At 39.6% G+C, this 23,457-nt stretch overlaps 1 protein-coding gene across 4 annotated transcripts in view; it reads right to left on the minus strand.

Moving 5' to 3' along the window:
- HELZ (helicase with zinc finger) overlaps positions 1-23,457 on the minus strand; it is a 151,929-nt gene that overhangs the window by 114,913 nt on the left and 13,559 nt on the right. For 2 of the 4 annotated variants that reach the window (XM_077832976.1, XM_077832975.1), the window contains exons 2-7: positions 14,396-14,623; positions 13,443-13,479; positions 10,075-10,199; positions 3,521-3,577; positions 2,076-2,127; positions 1,530-1,605 (exon numbers count right to left, since the gene is read on the minus strand). In XM_077832976.1, coding sequence (XP_077689102.1) covers positions 1,530-1,605; positions 2,076-2,127; positions 3,521-3,577; positions 10,075-10,199; positions 13,443-13,479; positions 14,396-14,605 — 557 coding nt within the window. In that variant the 5' untranslated portion in view covers positions 14,606-14,623. Of the gene's footprint in view, positions 1-1,529; positions 1,606-2,075; positions 2,128-3,520; positions 3,578-10,074; positions 10,200-13,442; positions 13,480-14,395; positions 14,624-23,457 lie in introns of those variants that run through there. The other 2 variants (XM_077832977.1, XM_077832978.1) reach the window with 2 other exon arrangements.

A 23,457-nucleotide genomic window follows, 5' to 3' on the forward strand; every position in this document is an offset into this window, starting at 1 on the left:
TATTACTAGCATACATGTAAGAGATTCAATTTTGAATGGATAGTTTTATCAACATCCCTTAAGAAACTTCAAATTCATTCCTGACCTAATAAAAACAATAAACCACAATATACACTGCTGGATATTTGGAATTTTTACTATTATTTAGAAAATGTTGACCCTTCGTATTAGAAGTGTTCTCATTTTCCAGAAAATATTTCTAGAAACAAGTACTTGGGTTCTTCCTCATCAGCACTTAATAGAAAGATACAGCACTTTAAATCATTCACCATTAACCAGTTTTGCACATTCTTTCATTTCTCAGTACTTCTAGCAACAATTACATTTATTTTACACATTCAGTTCCTTATTGAGTATGTCTTGCAATTCCTTCATTTCATTATCTAGTAGATGCCACATCTCTATTGCCATGTGCCACCTTCAAGACAACTGTGGTTTCAAAAATTAATATTCAGTGTTCTTACTGTCTCTTTATAAATAAACCTAACTCCCACAGCCAGAATTATAATAATCACATGGATTCACTAATCAAGACCTTCTTCTCAACCCAAAGGTAATAGTTCCTGTAATACAAAAGTAATCAGTGGACATTAGATTATATCCTCACTGGAACAAAATGCAGAATTGGGATTAAAAATCTGGCTCAGAATGCCACTCTTTATACAGGTACAATACTGAGAGTTAAAAACAGAGAGCCTGATTTTTCTAAAATGCTGCTACTTCTTTCATATGGCAAAAAAAGACAATTAGCAACATTCAAATAACCAAGTCCAGGAGCAAGATGGCAAACTTCACACGGTGCTCCTGTTATGTGTTACTGATTAACACAAAGAATGTCATCAAAAGGCTACCAAACATCAAGTTGTCAATCTCCCGGCATGATTACCAGCATGAAATTATAAAATGCTGACATCAATGGGAATTGCAGGTGCTCTGCACTTCTGAAATATCAGGTCCAAAGAGCCTAGATTTTCACACGCTCAACCATACCAGCTGAAAAGCAGGTCAGATTGCAACACATCCTGGGAAATTAATTGATGTATACATGACACATGCAAGGCAGAATCAAGTCACAGTGCAGGACTTCCCAGGTTAATGTATCTTTTGGCACTTTTACTAATGATAAAAACTACATACACAGGAAGCATGGTCTAATCCTAATGGACTGAGAAAGAGACTAGGAGCTAAGCCAATCTTAGCACAAATTGTGTGATCTTGAGCAAGGCATTTCGTGTGTGTGTGTGTGTGTGTGTGTGCGCGCTTCTCCCTCTGCAAAATGGGGCTAAACATACTTAAGGGTTGGTGTTATTGACTTCATTTTACAGACAGAGAAACTGATGTGCTGAGAAGCAAAGTGACTTACCCAGAGACACAGTGTGAATGGGTTCCCTGATCTAATACGTAGGTTATATCCCTTGACCTCATAGTTTCTCCACTCATGAATTAAACAGTTATCAGCAAATAAAAGAAATGAAATTATTCCTTAAACAGAGATGCTTCTCATCACCAATAAAACTATATCACTTTACCTCTTACACAATGTGTACTCCTCACTACTTGTGACGCCCCTGGGTGGGGGGCGGAATTGCCAACCATCCTGAGATCCTGTAGAGTAATGGGGGATTCTGGTTATTTTTCCAGTTGCCAGTATAAGAATTTTTGGTAGACATTCACAGGGTTATATGTTTCTGAACACCATCTCACAGCATATAAACACACAAGCAGGTCTGCTGTTTCCCCATAGCAATCTATTGAGCAACTGATTTCAATACCTGAGAAATTTACGTGGGACAAAAGTTGGAATCATATAAAGCAAGTTACAGAAATTAATCTGTGGTATTGCCGTAACAAACTGACCAATAAATGTGGCCTGGCGTCTCCAAACAAAACTGGAGCTAAATATTCATGCACGGTTCCCCTTTACTGCTAGTGTGTTCCCTCCAACTAAATGTCAGGGACAAATGATTGGGCCGTGCCTATACAAGACAATGGTGTTTCTTCAGACAACTACGGTGGTTCCATCGTCAATGCTTCACCATGCAACTCAAAGCATCTTTTAAGTACGTTCTACTTACCATCTTCCAAATCCTCCCCATGGTATCCTGAGGGTACTTTGCTAGCTGCTGCCTGTAATAACAAAGAAAAAAGATATGTTGGTTCATATATCAAGATTTTGACTGTAAGTTGCATTTTGCTACTGTGTTCATAAGAGATTTTTTTTGTACTGACTGTTACAATACAATCTCAACTAGTTCAAACAATATTCTGGTCACAAACCAGGGTCTCATGTTAACATGCCAGCAGTCACAGTAACTGAATGGAGGAAATCTAATGTGAACATTAAATCTACTGTACCACAGTGTACTTATCTGATGAAAGAAAAAAATGTAATTGTACTGTCTAAAAACTTTGGCCCCAGTTCACCACGACAACAAAGCTGTGTCCAATAGGAGCCAGTCACAGCTCGCTGAACCTCATCAATTCAGCCTTTGTGGAAGTAAGAACAGCAGGGGGCCTATTCTAACTTCTGCCACTGGTATAAGGCCCATAATGGCTCTTATGCCAGGGGAGGATTAGGCATGGTAAAGCTCTGCTACACCATGTCACCTCCCATCCACAACCACTCCTCGAACACCTGATATCCCTTTTTTCTACCTTTTACTGGGGTAGGAGAGGCAGCTGGTATAGAAAGCTGAAGAGGAGAGCTCTCTCTGGCTATTTTAAGATCAGTCCAAATCACTCATATGGCCTTAGTGGAACCGAGTGTGTGTCTCTTTTTTAAAAGCTATTGTTTAAAAAAGAGGGACTATTATTTTTGTGAGTGAATCATACTGCTGTTAGAGACATAAGAATTTAACATATGACACTGGCAAATGAAGTAGTGGGCTGGTCACTGAGCAGATTGTTCCAAAGCTGCAAGCAGATGCAACAGAAAGAGTCAAAGTGCAATCATTTCAATTTGCATCTGGAGTAAGAGTGAAGTCTTACAACGTACTGACACGTCTATTTATTTTATATTTAGAGGAAAAGAAAAGCAATGATTTAAAGAATATGAACAAAGTCCAAAGTTCATATAGGAAAACAGTAATTCAAACAATAAATATAATGTTTAGACTAATCCCTCCCTCCTACAGATGTTGCTGGAGCATCTAGAATTTCCAAGTCACTTTAAGTCTTATGTCACGTTTAGGACACAGCTAAGAGATCTAGTGGATAATTTTCCCTGGAAAGAGGAATCACTTTCTGAATCATAAGAAATAAATAGAGTGTATGTGGATGTTCATATTTTTCTCCAGTCAATACTGCAAGCCACAGTCAACCACTTTTCAGCATTTTTCTTATTTTTTCATCAAAAACAAAGATCCAAGACTGGTGTAAGGCTGCTTTAAAGATAGTAAAGACAGGTAGGCTAGTGTAGGCTATAGTGCCCAATACACCTTGTTCAAAGAGCACAGAACGAAACACCCTGCAGCCAATTGATCAGTTTTCACCTTCTTCCCAATAACATGCTTACTCTTACCGCTGTTTCAGCAAGCAGCATTTTTAGTCTTGTCAAATCTTTAGTTACCATCCCGTTCTAGGGAGAGAGAAAAACGTTAGTGCATTCGGTACATAAATCCCCTGCTATGGTAATCACAGGCAGCGAGGAACATTTTTTTCTACCCAATATTTGGGAAAGGGGACGGGCAAGAGGGGAAGACAAATGAGCTGTTGAGTTTTATTACATAATGGTAAATGACATACTGTGCAACACTGAGCAAACATTATTATGCAACAAGGAAACTTGCCCTTGATAAAAGCTAATCTCGAGCGACAGGTGTCAGGCAAAATGGGATACATGTGCAGGACAACTTGGTAAATAAACTCTAGGAAATTTGGCTGTCACCCACATGAAGCATTAATAGATTCCACATTCACAAGACAGTATTATTCAGAACAAATACCCTAGAGGCACTGTGACACACTGGAAAAGGATTCAAGAGACCTGGATTCTATTCCCAGCATGGCCACTGGCCTGGTGGGTGGCCTTGGGCAAGACATTTCACTTCTCTGTGCCTCAGCTTCCCCATCTGTAAAATGGGGATGATGATACTGACCTCCTTTGTAAAGAGCTTTGAGATCTATTGATGACAAGTTCTATATAAGGGCTAGGTATTATTACTATTATTATTGCTATTAGAATATTTACTCCAGCTCAGAAGGAGTCAATATCAGAAATTCACACTACTGTATCCATGATCTAGTCACTTCTCCTCAAGAAGCTATTTTGCAAATTGATTACTTTTACAGTCTACAGGTTTCAGAGTAACAGCCGTGTTAGTCTGTATTCGCAAAAAGAAAAGGAGTACTTGTGGCACCTTAGAGACTAACCAATTTATTTGAGCATGAGCTTTCGTGAGCTACAGCTCACTTCATCAGATGCATACCGTGGAAACTGCAGCAGACTTTATATATACATACAGACAGACATCATCTTCCTTTCCAAATGCAAACAGATGGACATTGTACCAAAAGGACTGAAGGTAAAAAATCCATTACAATCTACATACCACACAGACTATGCTGACAGCTTGTGCCACACGCTCTCAAAGAAACTGCGGAATCACCTGATCAACATCCTCTACAGCAAACAGGGAAAGATTAAGAATGAGCTCTCAAAAATGGATACTCTCATAAAAAAACAACCTTCCACACAAACTTCCTCGTGGCTGGATTTTACTAAAACTAGACAAGCCATTTACAACGCACACTTTGCTTCTCTACAAAAGAAAAAGGACACTAAACTTTCTAAACTACTACATGCTACAAGGGGCCACAGCAATGGTTCCCTCAACCCACCTAGCAATATTGTTAACCTATCCAACTATTCTCTCAGCCCAGCAGAAGCAGCTGTTCTATCTCGGGGCCTCTCCTTCTGCCCCTCCACTCCCACGAACATGATACAGTTCTGTGGCGACCTAGAATCCTATTTTCGACGTCTCCGACTCAAGGAATATTTCCAAAATACCTCTGAACAACATACTAATCCACAGAGGTCTCCCTACCAACACTACAGAAAGAAGGATTCTAGGTGGACTCCTCCTGAAGGTCGAAACAGCAGACTGGACTTCTACATAGAGTGCATCCGCTGACGTGCACGGGCTGAAATTGTGGAAAAGCAGCATCACTTGCCCCATAACCTCAGCTGTGCGGAACGCAATGCCATCCACAGCCTCAGAAACAACTCTGACATCATAATCAAAAAGGCTGACAAAGGAGGTGCTGTTATCATCATGAACAGGTCGGAATATGAACAAGAGGCTGCTCGGCAGCTCTCCAACACGAGTTTCTACAAGCCATTACCCTATGATCCCACTGAGAGTTACCAAAAGCAACTACAGCATATGCTCAAGAAACTTCCTGAAAAAGCACAAGATCAAATCCGCACAGACACACCCCTGGAACCCCGACCTGGGATATTCTATCTACTACCCAAGATCCATAAACCTGGAAATCCTGGGCGCCCCATCATTTCACGCATTGGCACCCTGACAGCAGGATTGTCTGGCTATGTAGACTCCCTCCTCAGGCCCTACGCTACCAGCACTCCCAGCTACCTTCGAGACACCACTGACTTCCTGAGGAAACTTCAATCCATCGGTGATCTTCCTGATAACACCATCCTGGCCACTATGGATGTAGAAGCCCTCTACACCAACATTCCACACAAAGATGGACTACAAGCCGTCAGGAACACTATCCCCGATAATGTCACGGCTAACCTGGTGGCTGAACTTTGTGACTTTGTCCTTACCCATAACTATTTCACATTTGGGGACAATGTATACCTTCAGATCAGCGGCACTGCTATGGGTACCCGCATGGCCCCACAGTATGCCAACATTTTTATGGCTGATTTAGAACAACGCTTCCTCAGCTCTCGTCCCCTAAAGCCCCTACTCTACTTGCGCTATATTGATGACATCTTCATCATCTGGACCCATGGAAAAGAAGCCCTTGAGGAATTCCACCATGATTTCAACAATTTCCATCCCACCACCAACCTCAGCCTGGTCCAGTCCACACAAGAGATCCACTTCCTGGACACTACAGTGCTAATAAACAATGGTCACATAAACACCACCCTATACCGGAAACCTACTGACCACTATTCCTACCTGCATGCCTCCAGCTTTCACCCTGAACACACCACACGATCCATCGTCTACAGCCAAGCTCTGCGATACAACCGCATTTGCTCCAACCCCTCAGACAGAGACAAACACCTACAAGATCTCTGTCAAGCTTTCTTACAACTACAATACCCACCTGCGGAAGTAAAGAAACAGATTGATAGAGCCAGAAGAGTTCCCAGAAGTTACCTACTACAGGACAGGCCTAACAAAGAAAATAACAGAACGCCACTAGCCGTCACCTTCAGCCCCCAACTAAAACCCCTCCAACGCATTATTAAGGATCTACAACCTATCCTAAAGGATGACCCAACACTCTCACAAATCTTGGGAGACAGGCCAGTCCTTGCCTACAGACAGCCCCCCAACCTGAAGCAAATACTCACCAACAACCACATACCACACAACAGAACCACTAACCCAGGAACTTATCCTTGCAACAAAGCCCGTTGCCAATTGTGCCCACATATCTATTCAGGGGACACCATCACAGGGCCTAATAACATCAGCCACACTATCAGAGGCTCGTTCACCTGCACATCCACCAATGTGATTTATGCCATCATGTGCCAGCAATGCCCCTCTGCCATGTACATTGGTCAAACTGGACAGTCTCTACATAAAAGAATAAATGGACACAAATCAGATGTCAAGAATTATAACATTCATAAACCAGTCGGAGAACACTTCAATCTCTCTGGTCACGCAATCACAGACATGAAGGTCGCTATCTTAAAACAAAAAAACTTCAAATCCAGACTCCAGCGAGAAACTGCTGAATTGGAATTCATTTGCAAATTGGATACTATTAACTTAGGCTTAAATAGAGACTGGGAGTGGCTAAATCATTATGCAAGGTAGCCTATTTCCTCTTGTTTTTTCCTACCGCCCCCCTTCCCAGATGTTCTGGTTTAACTTGGATTTAAACTTGGAGAGTGGTCAGTTTGGATGAGCTATTACCAGCAGGAGAGTGAGTCTGTGTGTGTATGGGGGTGGGTTTTTGGAGGGGGGTGAGGGAGTGAGAGAACCTGGATTTGTGCAGGAAATGGCCTAACTTCATTATCATGCACATTGTGTAAAGAGTTGTCACTTTGGATGGGCTATCACCAGCAGGAGAGTGAATTTGTGTGGGGGGGTGGAGGGTGAGAAAACCTGGATTTGTGCTGGAAATGGCCTAACCTGACGATTACTTTAGATAAGCTATTACCAGCAGGACAGTGGGGTGGGAGGAGGTATTGTTTCATATTCTCTGTGTATATATAAAGTCTGCTGCAGTTTCCACGGTATGCATCTGAAGAAGTGAGCTGTAGCTCACGAAAGCTCATGCTCAAATAAATTGGTTAGTCTCTAAGGTGCCACAAGTACTCCTTTTCTTTTTACAGTCTAACAACTCTTTCCATTCTGGAGTATGTTCCCTTTAACTGTTCTGTAGCAGCTTTCACTACAAATTAAGTGTTTGCCTTACTTCAGATAAATTCATTTTAAAGGATTTTACTTGGGATTCCCTTGAATATGAAGTTATTTTTCAGTTAGAAGGCTATCTCATAGACATGGAAGGCACAATCCTGAACTCAGGAGTTCTGATTCAGGTCTGTGGTTTCATTTAACTGACCACTTGCTGCATTTATTAATTAAGTGCCACTGAGTTTGTTAGATAGCAGATTGTTATAATCGTCCTTTACATTCCACCTGTACTACAAAGCAGCAGAAAGAAACTCAAATATCTTTACTGCCAATCTGTACATTTGATAATCCTCATACACAGAGCTTTTATTTGAAATGCTATTCCATTTCTTTCCAAAAGCAGAGTTCACAAATCCAACTTGTAGGGCTCTTATATAGAGCATAAAGAATTTAAGTTACTGAGAAACATTCCCTTACACTACTGTGGGGGAAGCTGGATGCATTCCAGTTTCTGCAAGTAAAAACACTCCAAACTTTATTCATTGAATTACTCCACACAGACACTGGTAGAAGTCAGTAAACCATTTTCTGGCTTTACTACTCCTATTGAAAACAATCACGAATGATGATCTTTGATCTGTCATGAGATCATAAGTTTCAGCTTGGGCGTAGGGGCTTCACTTGGAAAGACCAAGCTATGTGTCGACCCATCATAACTGTAGAATAACAGTCTGAAATGCACTGCCTAGGTAATGGAGTATTTGGCTATTTACATTATTTTTTCTGAAGGCAAACTACTACTAAAAGACATGAACATGTATGTCAATCCTTTTCATTCTTTTTGTTTATCTTCATAACCATATCAGATAAGCTTCAGATAAATAACAGTACCATTATTGTCAGAGATTGCATTATTGTAAAAAGAGAATATATCTCAGGAAATTTGTTTTACCATCAGGAGGAGTAGGAGGAGTGTATTACCCCAACATAATGTATTCCTCTGCCGTTACAATATTTATGTTCAAATTTAGATTTCTTCAAAACTAACCAATCATCCACATGCAGTAGGATACGCAGGATGCCTATTTGTTCCTTGCACAGCAACCCAATCTTAGATGTTATAAAGGGGTATAACAGGAAGAGGCATGTTTACGGTCAGTGTCACGCTGCATGTCAATCAATCCCAAGGCTTGTTAAAGATGCCAGGATTCAACAATGGAAGCCCTCCAATCAAAGGACAGCAGCCCCAATGTTTGACGGGTGCTACAGCGATCAACCACAATAGGGAAAACAAGAGCCCCTTCCCAGATGAAAGTGAAAGGAGATTTGTATCATCAAACAGTTCTATCAAATATTTTAATCTTCAAGTAGGCTTTAGATTTTATACTCTTTAGAGCAAAGACCCAACAATTACTTGGCACAGCTCACATATTGTACAGCAACAAGTGGGCTTATGGTATTTTATATATTTTAGTATTAATGCTGCATGTTTAAGCTCTTAAATCATTCAATAATTATAGGAACAGCCTTAAAATGATAAACTTATTAAAATTAGAAACTTGCTTTCACAATAAGTTTTTTTGCTTTTTCTTGCTAAGGCCTGAGTTTAGGGTTCTGGGTTTCTCCTCAAGGAGCTTTTGAAGTCATTAACACCTTTGAGAGCAGAGCAGAGCCTTCCTTACACTACCTTCGATGTTAGTGTTACCATCAGCTCACACAGGAGAAACTTGGTGCGCAGATACTGAAACTGTGTGAAACTGAAACTGTGAGAAACTGAACACAGATAGTAAATGAGAACCTAATCCTGTGAAGGCTGATGTACGTCCTTAACTTTACATGTGACTGGAGTCAGGAGACTACTCATGTGCATGAGGTAAAGCACTTGTGTAAAGTGCTCTCCTGGATCAGGGCCTAAAAGAGGAATCTTGAATTCAGGTCCCAGCAAGCGAGGCAAACAATTTTATTTTAGAATCAAGTATTTGGATTATTTTCTGTCTCGAACAGCTGTGAAGTTTACTTAAAAACAATTTGGGTCATCTTTAAAAAATATAATCACATCAATGTGCTTTCTGCTATGAAAGCTGAACTTAGTCAACTGAACCACAAACAAAAAGGTCTCAGGTGGATATTTAAAATACAGGCAAAAAGGATGGAAATGCATGCTCTGCTCTATTAAACTGCACATGTATAAAAATTCCATTCCATGGGGATTAGATGCAGACAACTAATTTGGACATTCTACTGATTTGCAACAAAAGTAGAAATCCGCAAAAAAGTGTACTGGTTCAGAAACATTGGTTAAGCAACAACCTGGGCTCTTGCTTACATATAAGCATCTGAATATTTTAATATACATTCATCCCTGGATTTTCCATATGAACTATTTTATTGTTATCTATTGGTCAAAGAGCCATACCAAGGTTTGATACTAAATTACCAAAAAAATTCAAAAGTAATTTAGTTTTCAAGTTACGTAAATTATATCAGATCCACTTACCAATGATTCGCCCATCAGTGATTTGGAAAGAACCTTAGACACAATTTGTAGCTTCCCTTTAAGATGCATGCAGCAAAGCACTGCACGGAAAGAGCCATCTCCCTTGGCCAGTCCCTCTCCCAGCACTGCAACACAAAGCACCTACTTTTAGCCCCACCAAAAGACAGTAAAAGCTTAACTAAACCCAACTCAGTTTTCCCTTCACCTTTAAAGCTAAAATGTCATCTGAGACTTAGGTTCAAACTTTCCCTTCCTGATTTGGCAAGGCTTGGACCGGCTTTGCCCTCATGCCTCCTGTCATTTAGCAGTGACATCTCCCACCAATTAAGAAATTATGTAGATGAGCTCGAAGGAGATGCAAACCCATCATCCTTTAGCCAGAAGGGTGGTGACAACACCCTTGAAGTTAGAGCACAGTTACTTCAGCTCTTTGACAAGGATACAAAGGATCTCCCTCATCCCTCCAAGAGTCAAAACTGCAACAAAGTTTTGGTGATAAAAACATGCTCCTGAGGATCCATTCACGCTAGCAAAAAGCATACTTTATAATTTGCAAATTTACCAAACCTCTTCACTGGTCAATCGCTCTAAAGAAATTAATATTCTTGCTACTTTAAAAAGAAATAGTCTAGGTGACTTGGTATTCACTCGTGCTGCAATAGGAATGATTGCTTTAATCCTGATATTTAAAAGCTTCATGTAACAGTAAACTTTGTACCAGTAAACTGTGGGATCAGATAGCTAGCCAAACAGATACTTTCCTTGACATTTGCAAGAGTAAAAGCATTTATTTCATGATATAGAAATGCTCCAGCCCAGTAGTAATAACACTTAATTATATGCATTACCTGTCCAGAAAGAAAAGATCCTTTTAAAGAGACTGAAACCTTACGTAAAACGACGCATGCAAACTGTAATAATGTAGGAAGGCTGTTTGTAAAAGTTACAGTCAAAAACATACATTGTTGTTATTGCAGTCAATGTCACCATTTCTGTTTCTACTGCCAATCACCAGTTATTCAGTTCTTAGATGTGTGTTTCTCCCATTAATGCTAACGGGAAGTTTACAGGCACAAGGACTACAGAATTAGATTATCAAAAAACAAATCAATTCTCCCACTTAATAGGTGTACATGTCATTAAGGGAAATTATGTGAACATATCAGGAAAGAATAGTCCCAAAAGAACATCTATATCAAAAATGACAGGACATGTTTTCAACTATATAATGGCAACCAAACCCTGATTTTAAGATGCCCAAAACATAATTCTCTGCATTCAAATTACACCGCGGCTGCTGACAACAATTTCAGAACAGAGACTTACTTCCCAAACCAGAAGGAAAAACAAAGCTACAGAAACTCAGTTTTAAGACGTATGACAGTTAATAATTAGGATAACACACCTCAAACTTTAGATACTCAATTAAGATATTTTATATATTTAATTGCATGGAGTTATTTAGCTAAAGCATTCTGTTGCAGTAGGCCATCAGTTTGTAACTTTTCATTTTTAACAAAATTCTTTGAATATTTATGGAATTATTTAAGAGATTCACTCTTACAGTAAGCCCTTGTGCTTCCATCAGTAAATACAACTGTTTTTAGAGAATACATACTTCTAGTGTGCATGCTAGAGCATGCATTTCATTCCTTTTAAATCAAAATGAAGTCATTGGTGTCTGCAATATGTCAAGTCTTATAAAAAGTCATAACTGCAGATTGAATAAAGCTTTTTCTGTCAAAAAGGTTTGTGCATGCTTCAATGGATACCGTTATAGCAGACAGGCCTAAACCTTGATACACGCATGGAATTTTTATTTTAAAATGTCCTTTCAATAGTAATAAAAAACAGACCCACTGAGACAACCTCTGCAGCTGTCTTGAAATGCTAGCTGCTGGGACAAGATCAATTAGGGCAAGACAATCAAATCTGTTTATATATATTATAAAAATCATTTTGGTATAAAAACCTGTTCTAAAATTACATATTTTAAGACCTGGAGGAAAAAAAAGATTTGTATGTGTAATATGCTAGTCCAGACTTCTGTCTAGAACAGCCCTTTAAGTGGTCTGATTTTAAAGGCTCATCATGGCCAGAACACTGTTTAATTTTTTCTCCCTACCATGCATTTCAAAAGAGATCTATTTAAATTAAAAATACGCGTTAATCTGCTCTACTGTTGCATATTTTTTTAGCAATTCTTAACTGTACAGCTCCTTTGAAATATTCAGGTATCTGCTATACATGCTGAGAAGAAACAAAGATAGTCTCCCAGTGTAAGCCACAAAGCTGTCTCAAGGATAAATCCTACCCTTACTACAATCAATGGCAAATCTTCCATTTGACTTCAACATGACCCAGATTTGATCCTCAGAATATTAGTCAATGAAAATACAATTAATTGAATGGCATTCTCTCTTCTCCCTCCTCTAGCCATTATTCATCCTTCCATATATCTCTTCTTGGCTCTTTATTTACTGTCAGGAAAGACAACTGTGCAGGCCAGTTCAGAACAATGCATCTCTGGCTCTAGCAGCAGATACAATAGGTGGATTTTAAATATAGCAAACTGTTTTAAGGACAGCATTGCATATGATGAATACACAGAAAATATTCAGAAGTGATAAAGTCTCAATCATCCCATCAAGCGAATACATCTATAGTACAAGTAATCACATAGTCCCCATTTAACAATTGCTTTCAAACTCAATCAGGGCTTGGGGGAAATCTCAATTACAATTCAAGATTAGTTAAAGAGTCAGAGCACCAAAAGGTGGGACCTACCCACAGTACAATTTATTTCCCAAGAGTGTGCTAATAAAGCCTGATTTCCTGCCCAGTGAAATCAATGAAAATAATCTGATTGTTTTGGGTTTTGGATCAGGTCCATAATAAAAGAACAGAACTTTAGCACGGATGGTTAATTCCTCTGTAAGACTCCAATTCAATAACGCACTAGAATACATATTTAACTTTAAGTATGGGCTTTACTACACATGTACTTAAGTGCTTTGCTGAATAGGGATGAATTTAAGCATCAAGTCAAGCACATGCTTTGCTGAATCATGGCCTAAATGCAGATAAAACATTTATTCTTGCCTCTGGGAAGGCAGGCAAAATTGCCAACTTCTTCTTGGTCATCAGAGGGATTCACGATCCAATGGTCAGCTGCCACCCTCCACAGCAGAGGTGGCTGTATTTCAGTGGGGTTGTACTTACATTATAAACCAAAGCAATAATTTGGGTAGGACAATTTTATGACATTAAAAAAGCAAATATTTTGATATTTGTTTTGGAATGTTCTGTAATCCAGAGAACTGATTACATGTTGTTAGAAATCACAATAGATAAATAAATCAGCATACCATGCCTACAGTCTTCATCTGCTTGTCCATAGTTTTTCTGTGGGGGGGAAAAAAAAGGTTTAAAAACAATATTATTCCAATTGGGATAAACGACTTCCTGCGCCAATCAGCAACTCCCTCTGAAACGTCAAATAACCCATTTTCTCTTTCACATTCTATTTTTCAAGGTAGAAAATGTGATATAGTTGAAGGTACATTAGTTTAACTTGAACTTCAGACATGGGTCTAATACATTCACCTTTAGAATGTTGTCTTTTTCCAGGATTTTAACTAAATGCATGTTTTAAGAGAAGAGGTGTCTGTGTGAAGCCATAACATCCGGAGGGAAATATAAAACTATTATTTCCCATGTTTGCTTAAAATTCAGACTGTTGCCTGTGCATTGTACAGTTTACTTAATCTTGCACTAATATGGTGTGGTCAGAACCTGCAGGGTACATATTGTACTTGAAAAATCACAGTTTGTACATACATGTTCAGTAGAGACTTGCGAGAGCTTTGCAGCTAAATTCCCTGAAGATCCCATTCAGATGGGCAACCTTAATTCCGGCACTTCCTAACTTTTGAGTGCTTGACTTTGCAACCTTATTAATTGTCTTTTAACATAGTTTTTATGTTACTTTAATATATATAAAATGTAGTACATTATTAGTGAATATCTCTGACCCAGGAATAAGTTTCACCAAAGTTAAAATACGTTTCTATTGTTTCTTTAATCAATCATTTATTCAGATCCAAACTACACTTGGGTCCCAATCCTGCAAGCTAGTACACACAGGTAAACAGACCCCTGCAAAACTGAAGCCTTACATCTGCTTTTGCAAGGAGGGGTTTTATGTCCAAGCAACATGACAATGATAATAAGGTTCTGATGTCTAATTAAACATTGAAAGATAAAAGGCACTTGATTCTTCTTCCCAGGTCACCTGATACTATTAAAGAGTCGCACTCACAAGTTGTAAAAAAGAAGCAATTCTATAGAGAAGACTCTCAATTTTTATGCGGTCGATTTCAGCCTGGCATGCTTCCGGGAAGTGAGCTGGGGGGTACTGGCTCAGGGAAAGGAGTGCCTCCGTGCAGTGCTTCACAGCCACTTCATAATCCTGCTGTTTAAGTGATTCACATGCTTGTTCACATGACTTCTCTGGTCTTCTGTCTGCCATGACTCAGGGACAGAAATCCTAAAGAGGGGGCAAGGGGATGATAAATGTTATACTGGTGATCAGATCTTGGCAAGCCTCCTTCTGTTCTCACTTTCAAGGCACCATAATCTCACCCCATCTACTCAGCTCCACTCATGTTTCCTACCTTACCCCCTCCTACTCCCTAAACTCTTCCTAATCATTTCTTCATACTGTTCCTTTTATCACCTCCCCTCTTGCTCTTAGTTTTGGCCAGGATTCATCAGCGTACATAAGCACATGCTGAACTTTAAACCTGTGAGTAATCCCATTGGTTTCAAATTAGGCATGTGCCTAAGTACCTTACTGAATGATTACTCACCCAATGCTCTGTGCCTTCATTAATGACACTCTCTATCCTTTGAGAATAACCTACTTCCTAGTCACCAAGTGTCCTTTCTCTCAACTTTCAATCCTCTCCTCCAAGCCACCCCTCTTTCCAGGAGCACTTTTGCTCTGAAAGTATGTAGTCTCAGGCGAGTGGGTGAAAGTAAATAAGGAAGAATTTTAAGTGGCTTTGCTGTTCATTTCCAGTCTCTCTCATGTTCTATTCATATTGATGTCAGATAGAGCCCAGAGGTCCCAAGTAGGCGAGGTAGCATTATGCTTGCTGCCATCTTGATTTTTTGGGACTTTTGAGTTTTGTTTTTTAAAATGTAGTCTTTTAGAAAAGAAAGCGTAATGAGGAGGGGTAGGGGCTAGCTGGATGCCACTGAAACTCACTTTCAAAGATTTAAGGACATTTTTTGTTTGAGATAAAGTTTATATCCAAGGTGGTCAGGATTATCTGCCAAAAATATACCTGGTCAGCAAAGCACAAAACCTTTCAATAACTCCCCTTTACAATATCATCCCTCCCAAGACCAAACATTTAAATATATTTCACAAGTTCAGGACAGCTATTTTAGTTTAAAATGGACTTGACAAGAATTTGTTTTGATAGATGAAGCAGGGAATGATGCAGTTTCTCATTTTCTTTTTAGCAAGCAGATCACCTTTGGCAAATTTTCCTAAAATAAATTATCTCATATTCTTATGAGACTATGTATATATCTTATAGATATAAAATCAGCTTTTGTGATATTTTAAAATAATTTCCATCTCTAGGACATCTAAATAATTCACTATTAGAAATCCTCATTATGTTTGATCTTTCTAGGTCTTTATCAATCTAAGGTGCCTGAATTCCAACAAGTCTAAAGCTCAAATAGATAAGAGCATGCCTTTCCCATTGAAGTAATCCACTGTGCCTTTTCACCCATTACCACATGCTCTTTCACAGCCAATGCTTAAGCAGTACAACTGTAAAGAAGAAATGTTCAATGTTTTACAGCAGCATGGTGTAATCCTCTGTTTGTCTTGTATCACTCTTAATTTAATTTTCAGAATCACAAGGCAAATGAATGTACAAACAATGTTTAAAGACTTGTCAGAACAATTTTGACTGAACCCATCTTGTTTTGACATGTTAGAGATGGCTGTGTGTGTAATACATATGTCACAAAGATAGAGAAAAGTAATTTTGTGTTTTCTGCCTTTATCCTGATGAAAGACTATAACTTTACCTTCTGACTTAACAGTGATCTTCCCAATTCTACTCTCACTCACCCACCTAGAGCTTTACCTTTTGCTGATGGGAGTAAAATATCATTCATGTTTTCATTATCATTGTCATGGTAAGGACAAGCAATAGATTTTGTGCTCTTAAGCACACGAGTAACCTTATTCACCTGAGTAATTCCACTGATGTCAAAGTTACCCAGATGTTTGCAGGACTGAGTCTTCAACAAGTATAACAAAGAGTCCAGTGGCACCTTAAAGACTGTGGCTACAAACTAACATGGTTACTCTTCTGATATTCAACAAGTATACATTTTCATTACTATTTTGGAAGGCGGACTTGCAGTTTTATAAAAGTCAGTAACTATGATTAAAAAAATCATTTGATCCTTATTTAAAACTTAAAAGTAATTGAGGCACATATGCAAGCATCCAAGTTTGACTATCCTAACACACTATTCCTGCTGTGTAAGTGGCCACTTATGTCACATACTACTGTTTCCAGTCCCTGACTGAATGACTTACAAAATCAAAGAGCTTTCAAGATGGCTACATGAATACTTCCAGTCTGGCAATTCATATCCCAGTATTCAGAAAGGATGAAATCCCAGCCCCATGAAGCCAATAGGAGTTTTGCCATTTACTTCACTGGGGCCAGGTTGTCAACTCAAATGTTTTCTTTCCACAAACATTCTCACAAGCCAAATTTTGCAAATGTTCACAAAATCTAAGCAGATTCACAGATTTTGTTCACATGAAAGTTTGCAAGTGCTTTTGTACAGTGCACACCCAGTTCTCATGTATCCATAATGTGAAAGGAATGAAAATGGGTTCCACACTTGATTGGTTGATTCCACCAGCAATCACTGGCTTGCAATATATATACACACACATATGTATATACATATATTTAGTTTCCAGTATTTGGCTCCAAGCTGTGGAACCCCAATTAGCAGATGGAATAGAAAATTAGATCTACTATAGCCTGCAATGTTCACTTCACTCATGTTTTTGCCCATAGTAAATTTCACAGCCCTGGGAGTTGCTCCAGTATTAGGAACCAGTAATTCCTTGGAGGAACCACAAATGAAGGAAAGCTGGTTCTCTGAAAGACTCAAAAATTTAAATTACATTATCCCACTCCAGGGCTGCAAAAAGAGGATTTCACTTCCTCCATGGCACTTTTGATTTCCTAATTCCTTCTCCACCACCATCATATAAACAAAACTCCTAGGACAATTGTCTCATTAAAGCTCTTTACTGTTTGATGTTTTTGTCTCAGCAGCCTAAGAGAGCTGTATATGCTCCAGACCTTACTTTAACTGCCCTAGGGTAGGAGGCGGTAATATACTTATAACTGATAGGCATATAGTTTCTTCAGAAGGTAGGTTGTTTAACCCTTCTCCCACAACATGTTACAACACAGAACAGTTATTCCAGCTTTGAGATAATTTTACTCCCAGGGACCACTATGGTCACTGAACAGCCATGCATCAAGGTTAAAAATATTCTGGAAATTAAGCTCACCACCTACCAACTGGCTCTGCCACTTTTCACAAGTTGGCACCTTGTAAAAGAAAAAAAATTGTATTTATAAATTATCTTCTACTGGACGGCTGAATTCTTGTTGAATCAGCTGGCCTGAAAGGGAGTCAAGTTCCACACCCTGAGCAGTGGCCTTTCATGCTGAAGAGGCCATACAATTTCTTTGGGTTAACACTTATCCTTTGAGAGTATCTGAGGGGCCATAACTGAGCTTTACCTAACCCAGAGTTTTGGTTGGACTGTACATCTATTGGGCTAACTGAGTCACAGGCTCTGCATTCAAGGGGGCATCAATGCAGAATGCTGATTATGGACACAGAAGATCTACAGAACACAGAAATAGGTAGGGAGCCTCAGAAGGGTAATTTATTAATTGAATTTAATCTTAAGAAAGCATGCTGATACTTGGGCAAAGTATGGAAACTGACAAATTTAACCAGGAAACAAAGACTAATTTCATTTTGTCATTCATAATTCACATACTCATATTGACAAATTCTGCTCATTCAATTCCATCCACATACACTCCAGGGCATGTAGACATTTAAGGTCATACATCTTTCAGAACTTGCCTATTTTGGTACCAGAGCGCCCCACAGACCAACAGGCAAGAATAATAAATATTTGTATGGGCATGGGAAGGAGGCAGTTGTTAATGGAAATTTTGATTTTCAGTTCCTCAAAGGTTTTTTTTTCCATACAATTCAAATACAACAATATAATTTCTAATTTATCCTATGAGTAGGCACAGTGTAGCACAGAATTAGGAGTCAGAGGATATGAAGTTTATTCCCAGCTGTGCCAAAAAGTGCTTTGAGACCCTCACATGGAAGTGCACATTTATATAATTATTTTAAATTTAGCAATTGTAATAAAGCATCAACATTTTAACTATGTTTTATGCAGTCTTAGGGTATGGTTTGACACTACAATCTATGTGATAATAGAAGACTAAATACCACACAGGCAAGAGTTTAGGTAGTTCTTCCCTTGGATGATTCAAGAAATTGAAGAGGTCTTTTAGCTCCTCCTCCAGCACCTTCTGGAGAAGGCACTTTAGCAGGGGCAAATTTACCTAATAATCCATTCCTCCAAGTTTTGGGAGGGGCGTTGGTCTGGTCCTCCACCCCCAATAAAGCATTTCCAGCCTCAGTGTTTTTAAAGCAGTAGGAAAAGAAGGAAGAGCTATAAACAACAAAATCATCTAGCTCATTTATTCTAATGTAAATGCCATCTTTTTTTGGCACACAAGAGGCTTTTGAAGAATTACATCATGGCTGGATAGTTGGTCCAACAACAAACCAAAATTAAGTGGAGGAGGAGAGACAGCAGAACTGAACTACAAGTTTAGTATTTTGGAAGAAGTTCAGCCCATGAGTGTGCACCACTACACATCACAGCTTAATGGTGTATTTTATGGAGCCAAAGCCTATGATAAAGCAGACAAGCTGACAGCTAACCAGCTAAGGCAAACAGATGCAGGTACGTTCTCAACCAACTGTAGAGAATCCAGACAGACAGATCACTATCTACCTAGTCAACCAACAGATGATGTGGCCCGATCCTTCTAACTGCAATGGCACAAGGATTAGGACCAAGGTCTTGTATGCCCATTTACAAAGTAGGCAATTCAGTAAATATTTGCATATTTTAACAAGCATTAAAGTCGAAGATTAATAACAGAGCAGTGATGTCCAACCTCTGGCCCTGCAGAGCAATGTGTTAAAAAAAAAAAAAAACATGTAGTTGATTACAAATTGAAAATGAGTTCCCTCAGCCACACCCTGAAATTTTTAAACTGAGGAGTTCTGAATCAGACCCATCGTTAGGCAGAGGAAACAGCAGGCATGGCCTCCCCAACTGCCCCCCAGAACACCTCTGCTCCGAGCCACAAGCACTGTTAGCAGCTCTTGTCCCTTCCCTTTAGAGCTACTCAGCAGCGCACCCCTGCTGACAGCCTGCTGCATTGCAGCAGAAGGGATAGAGGGAGAAGGCAGCTCTGCCTGCTCAATTGTCTGCTTCTCTGCCAAGCTGTCAGAGCCACAGGAAGAGCAGGATAGAACTTGAGTGGCCTGAGTTTAGGGAAATAGTCAATTGTGCCTCCTTGCCCTTTATGAAATAATTTGTTTGGCCCTCAGGCTGAGAAGGCTGGACACCATTGTGGCAGAACTATCTAGGGAGCATAGAGTTTAAAGACATTTTCTTATCAAATATAGGTAAAGCATCAAGTAAAGATGGCTTCTTGGCAATTATTTTAAAGAGACAACAAAAGCCCAATGGAGGTTTCTTTTATTATGATTATTACTAGATTTCACTTAGAGTACCTAATTATTAGAGCTAAGTGAGTGGCTGATTTAGCATGAAAGCTGTTTTTGTCTACCTTTTAAATAGGTACGGATCACAGATCTATAATGACTTAAACACAAAAATCTACGTTTAAATCATTTAAGAGTGAGAAAATAAGCTGGCAGCAGAAAGGAAATTCAAGATTAAAGACCAGAACACTACCAATGGAGAAGGGTTGGTACCAAAATATTGCAGTCTAAAACATTAAATAAAAAGAAGTTACTAAATGGATTTTATTAAATGTCTAAACATTGGGAGAAATACTATTAATGAATAAGGACCAAATCCTGCAATCTTTACTCAGACAAAACTTTCATTTCATGTCAATTACTGACTTTATTTGGAGTTTTGTCAGGGTAAAGACCGCAGGATTTGGCCATAAAATTTCCCATCAGCAGCAATCAATAACTTTATTGATCCTGATGCTCATCATAAAAACTACGTAATTATATAAAACTCAATACAACCACACAGTCTTTACAAATCAGAGGTTTCAAAACTGTGAGTAATGATTCTAATTAAAAGACATTCAATACTAAGACAAATTAGGGAGAAAGCATATGAAATAGTAAATATACATTCACTTTACCATGTGCCTAGCACTACACATGGTGAATCTCAAGAATTCCAAGTAAGACCATGAGCTTATACAATTTATTATCGCTGGTGAAAATGGAATGTGAACTACTCATAGCAGAAGACCTTAAAAATCAGCTAAGGGGCTTGTGGTAAATTTTTCATTGGGAGAAGGATGGAAGTCGGATAGCAGATAAGGACAAGGCCCCTGTGACTTGAATATTTTCTAGATTTTTTTTTCAAATTACCAGTGAATGTGGTGCTTGTTTTTTTCATTTACACATGCATCTAGAGCTCTGGTGCATTTTATAAACTGGAATAAATAAAACAGACTACGACACTACACGGAAAAAATAATGTTACATACAAACAACCTGTTAACTACCATCTCACTGTGTCTGTGATTGCATCAACATTTTACACACACAAAACCATGACTCATCAGTGTTTAACTGTCAACACTTAGCAAAGAGCCAGCATAAATCAGAGAATGTTATTTTAATAAAATATGGAATAATATGCATACCAACAGCTATATCATCTTATATAGTAACTAAAATATATATATTACAAAACTATAATAGACTCCTAAGTTTCTACTGACCCAATTTTAAGGCTCACTCACAACTCTGGATGAGGCTATATGACTGTAACTCCAAGTTGCCACTCAACTCCTTTAGATTAGTCAAAATTATTATTGTTACTTATTTCTTTTTCTTATCTATAATAATAATAAAAACTTATTTACTTTTGCCTATATATTTAAGAAAATAAGTCAAACCACCAAAGAGTGTTGTTCCAGCTAAGAACTGCAAAATAAAGTTGCACATCACGAGAAAAGAAAACAAAGCTCTTTGCAGGCAAAGAATTCTACTTTCCTGTTGCACTCCCAGCTCAGCCTGATAGTTGTACCATGAACAATCATACGTCCACAAACCAATACTTAATAACATGAGAGTAGATAATGACATCAATGCAAAAGAATTATGAACTAGATTGCAAAAAGAATGCTACCTCCCAGATGTGTGGGATGGAAGTAAAAGGGAAAAATTAAAGGTTGCGTCGGTCTTCCTCAAAAGCATAGTAGCACATATCTCTGGCATTCGCACGCTGGTCATAAGGCTACTGCAGTAATATTATTTATGGCAGCGCTCAGAAGCGTGCTATGCACGACACAGAACACTACAAAGGCTAACTCCCTACCCCAAACAGCTGACAGTCTAACCCATTTTCTAGAAAGAGATGAATTACTCCATTTATAATGACAGGTTTCATAGTAGCAGCCGTGTTAGTCTGTATTCGCAAAAAGAAAAGGTGGACTTGTGGCACCTTAGAGACTAACAAATTTATTTGAGCATAAGCTTTCGTGAGCTACAGCTCACTTCATCGGATGCATTCAATGGAAAATACAGCGCATTCCACTGAATGCATCCGATGAAGTGAGCTGTAGCTCACAAAAGCTTATGCTCAAATAAATTTGTTAGTCTCTAAGGTGCCACAAGTACTCCTTTTATAACGTTGTGCAATTGCAGACAAAATGGCCCTATGTTCAAAACTGATGTGAAATCTGAAATCAGTCTAGACCAGAAGTGGGCAAACTACAGCCGGCGGGACCGTCCTGCCCAGACCCTGAGCTCCTGGCCTGGGAGGCTAGCTCCCGGCCCCTCCCCCGCAGCCACACCGCCGCGTGGGCAGCACTCTGGGTGGCGGGGCTGCGCGCTCCTGCAGGGCAGCGCAGCAGTGTGTCTGGCTCCGGCCGGGCGGCGCAGCTGCCAGAAGTGCAGCTCTGAGCAGCATGGTAAGGGGGCCGAGACCGGTGCTGGGGGATTGGATAAGGGGCAGGGAGTCCCGGGGGGCAGTTGGATGGGGCAGAGGCTCAGGGGACGGGGAACAGGGGGCGCTTGGATAGGGCAGAGGTTCTGGGAGGGGGGGACAGGGGAGGAACAGGAGGTTAAATAAGGGGTGGGGTCCCGGGGGGGCGGTTGGGGTGGGGGGTCCCAGGAGGGGGCGATCAGGGGACAAGGAGCAGGGGAGGTCTAAGGGGGGCAGTCAGGGAGCGGGAAGTTGGGGGGGGCAGGCTGTTAGGGAAGGCACAGCCTTCCCTACCCGGCCCTCCATACAGTTTCATACCTCGATGTGGCCCTCGGGCCAAAAAGTTTGCCCACCCCTGGTCTAGAGCAAGAAGAAAACTTATGTCTAGGGTTGACTATAGCACAGCGGCACTTCAGAACTTCAGCTACATGGCCTATGAGAAAGGTGACTAGATCTTAGGAGAAGGAACATAAAGAGGTAGAGTGCTCCAAAAACACCACATCTTTTAACTTAAAGCCACTCACTGAGTAAGCATTTGTATTGTCCTTCCACCTAGAAGAAAGGCCAAAGAGAGGACAGCCAATCAAAAGGGCAAGTGGTCAATCTTTACTCAGGTGAGTAGTCCATTCACATCTACTGAATAAGGGCTCCAGGACTGGGACCCAGCTTCCAAATGGACGGGTGGTAGCCAGTCCTTGGATGCTTTAAGCAGGGTTTATCCTCCACAAATCAACAATAATAAAAATGGGATGATATTTTATATTAAGGAAAGACCTGACCCCAACTCCTGGAGCCTTTGAACTCTACAGACATTACATATGGTAAATAAGACTTTATAACATGCTGAGACAGATTTCAATACAGATACCCATAAGCTTTTATTTTGTTTACTGATTCCTTTTGTTTTTACTTTGGAATCAGTGGGAGAGAGAGAGGATAGTCTGCACTGACACTGGCAGTGACATTATATGTGGAGAAAATGAATAAGGAAAAAA

This window comes from Eretmochelys imbricata, chromosome 14, assembly GCF_965152235.1.
Source record: "Eretmochelys imbricata isolate rEreImb1 chromosome 14, rEreImb1.hap1, whole genome shotgun sequence".
NCBI classification, from domain to species: Eukaryota; Metazoa; Chordata; order Testudines; family Cheloniidae; genus Eretmochelys; species Eretmochelys imbricata.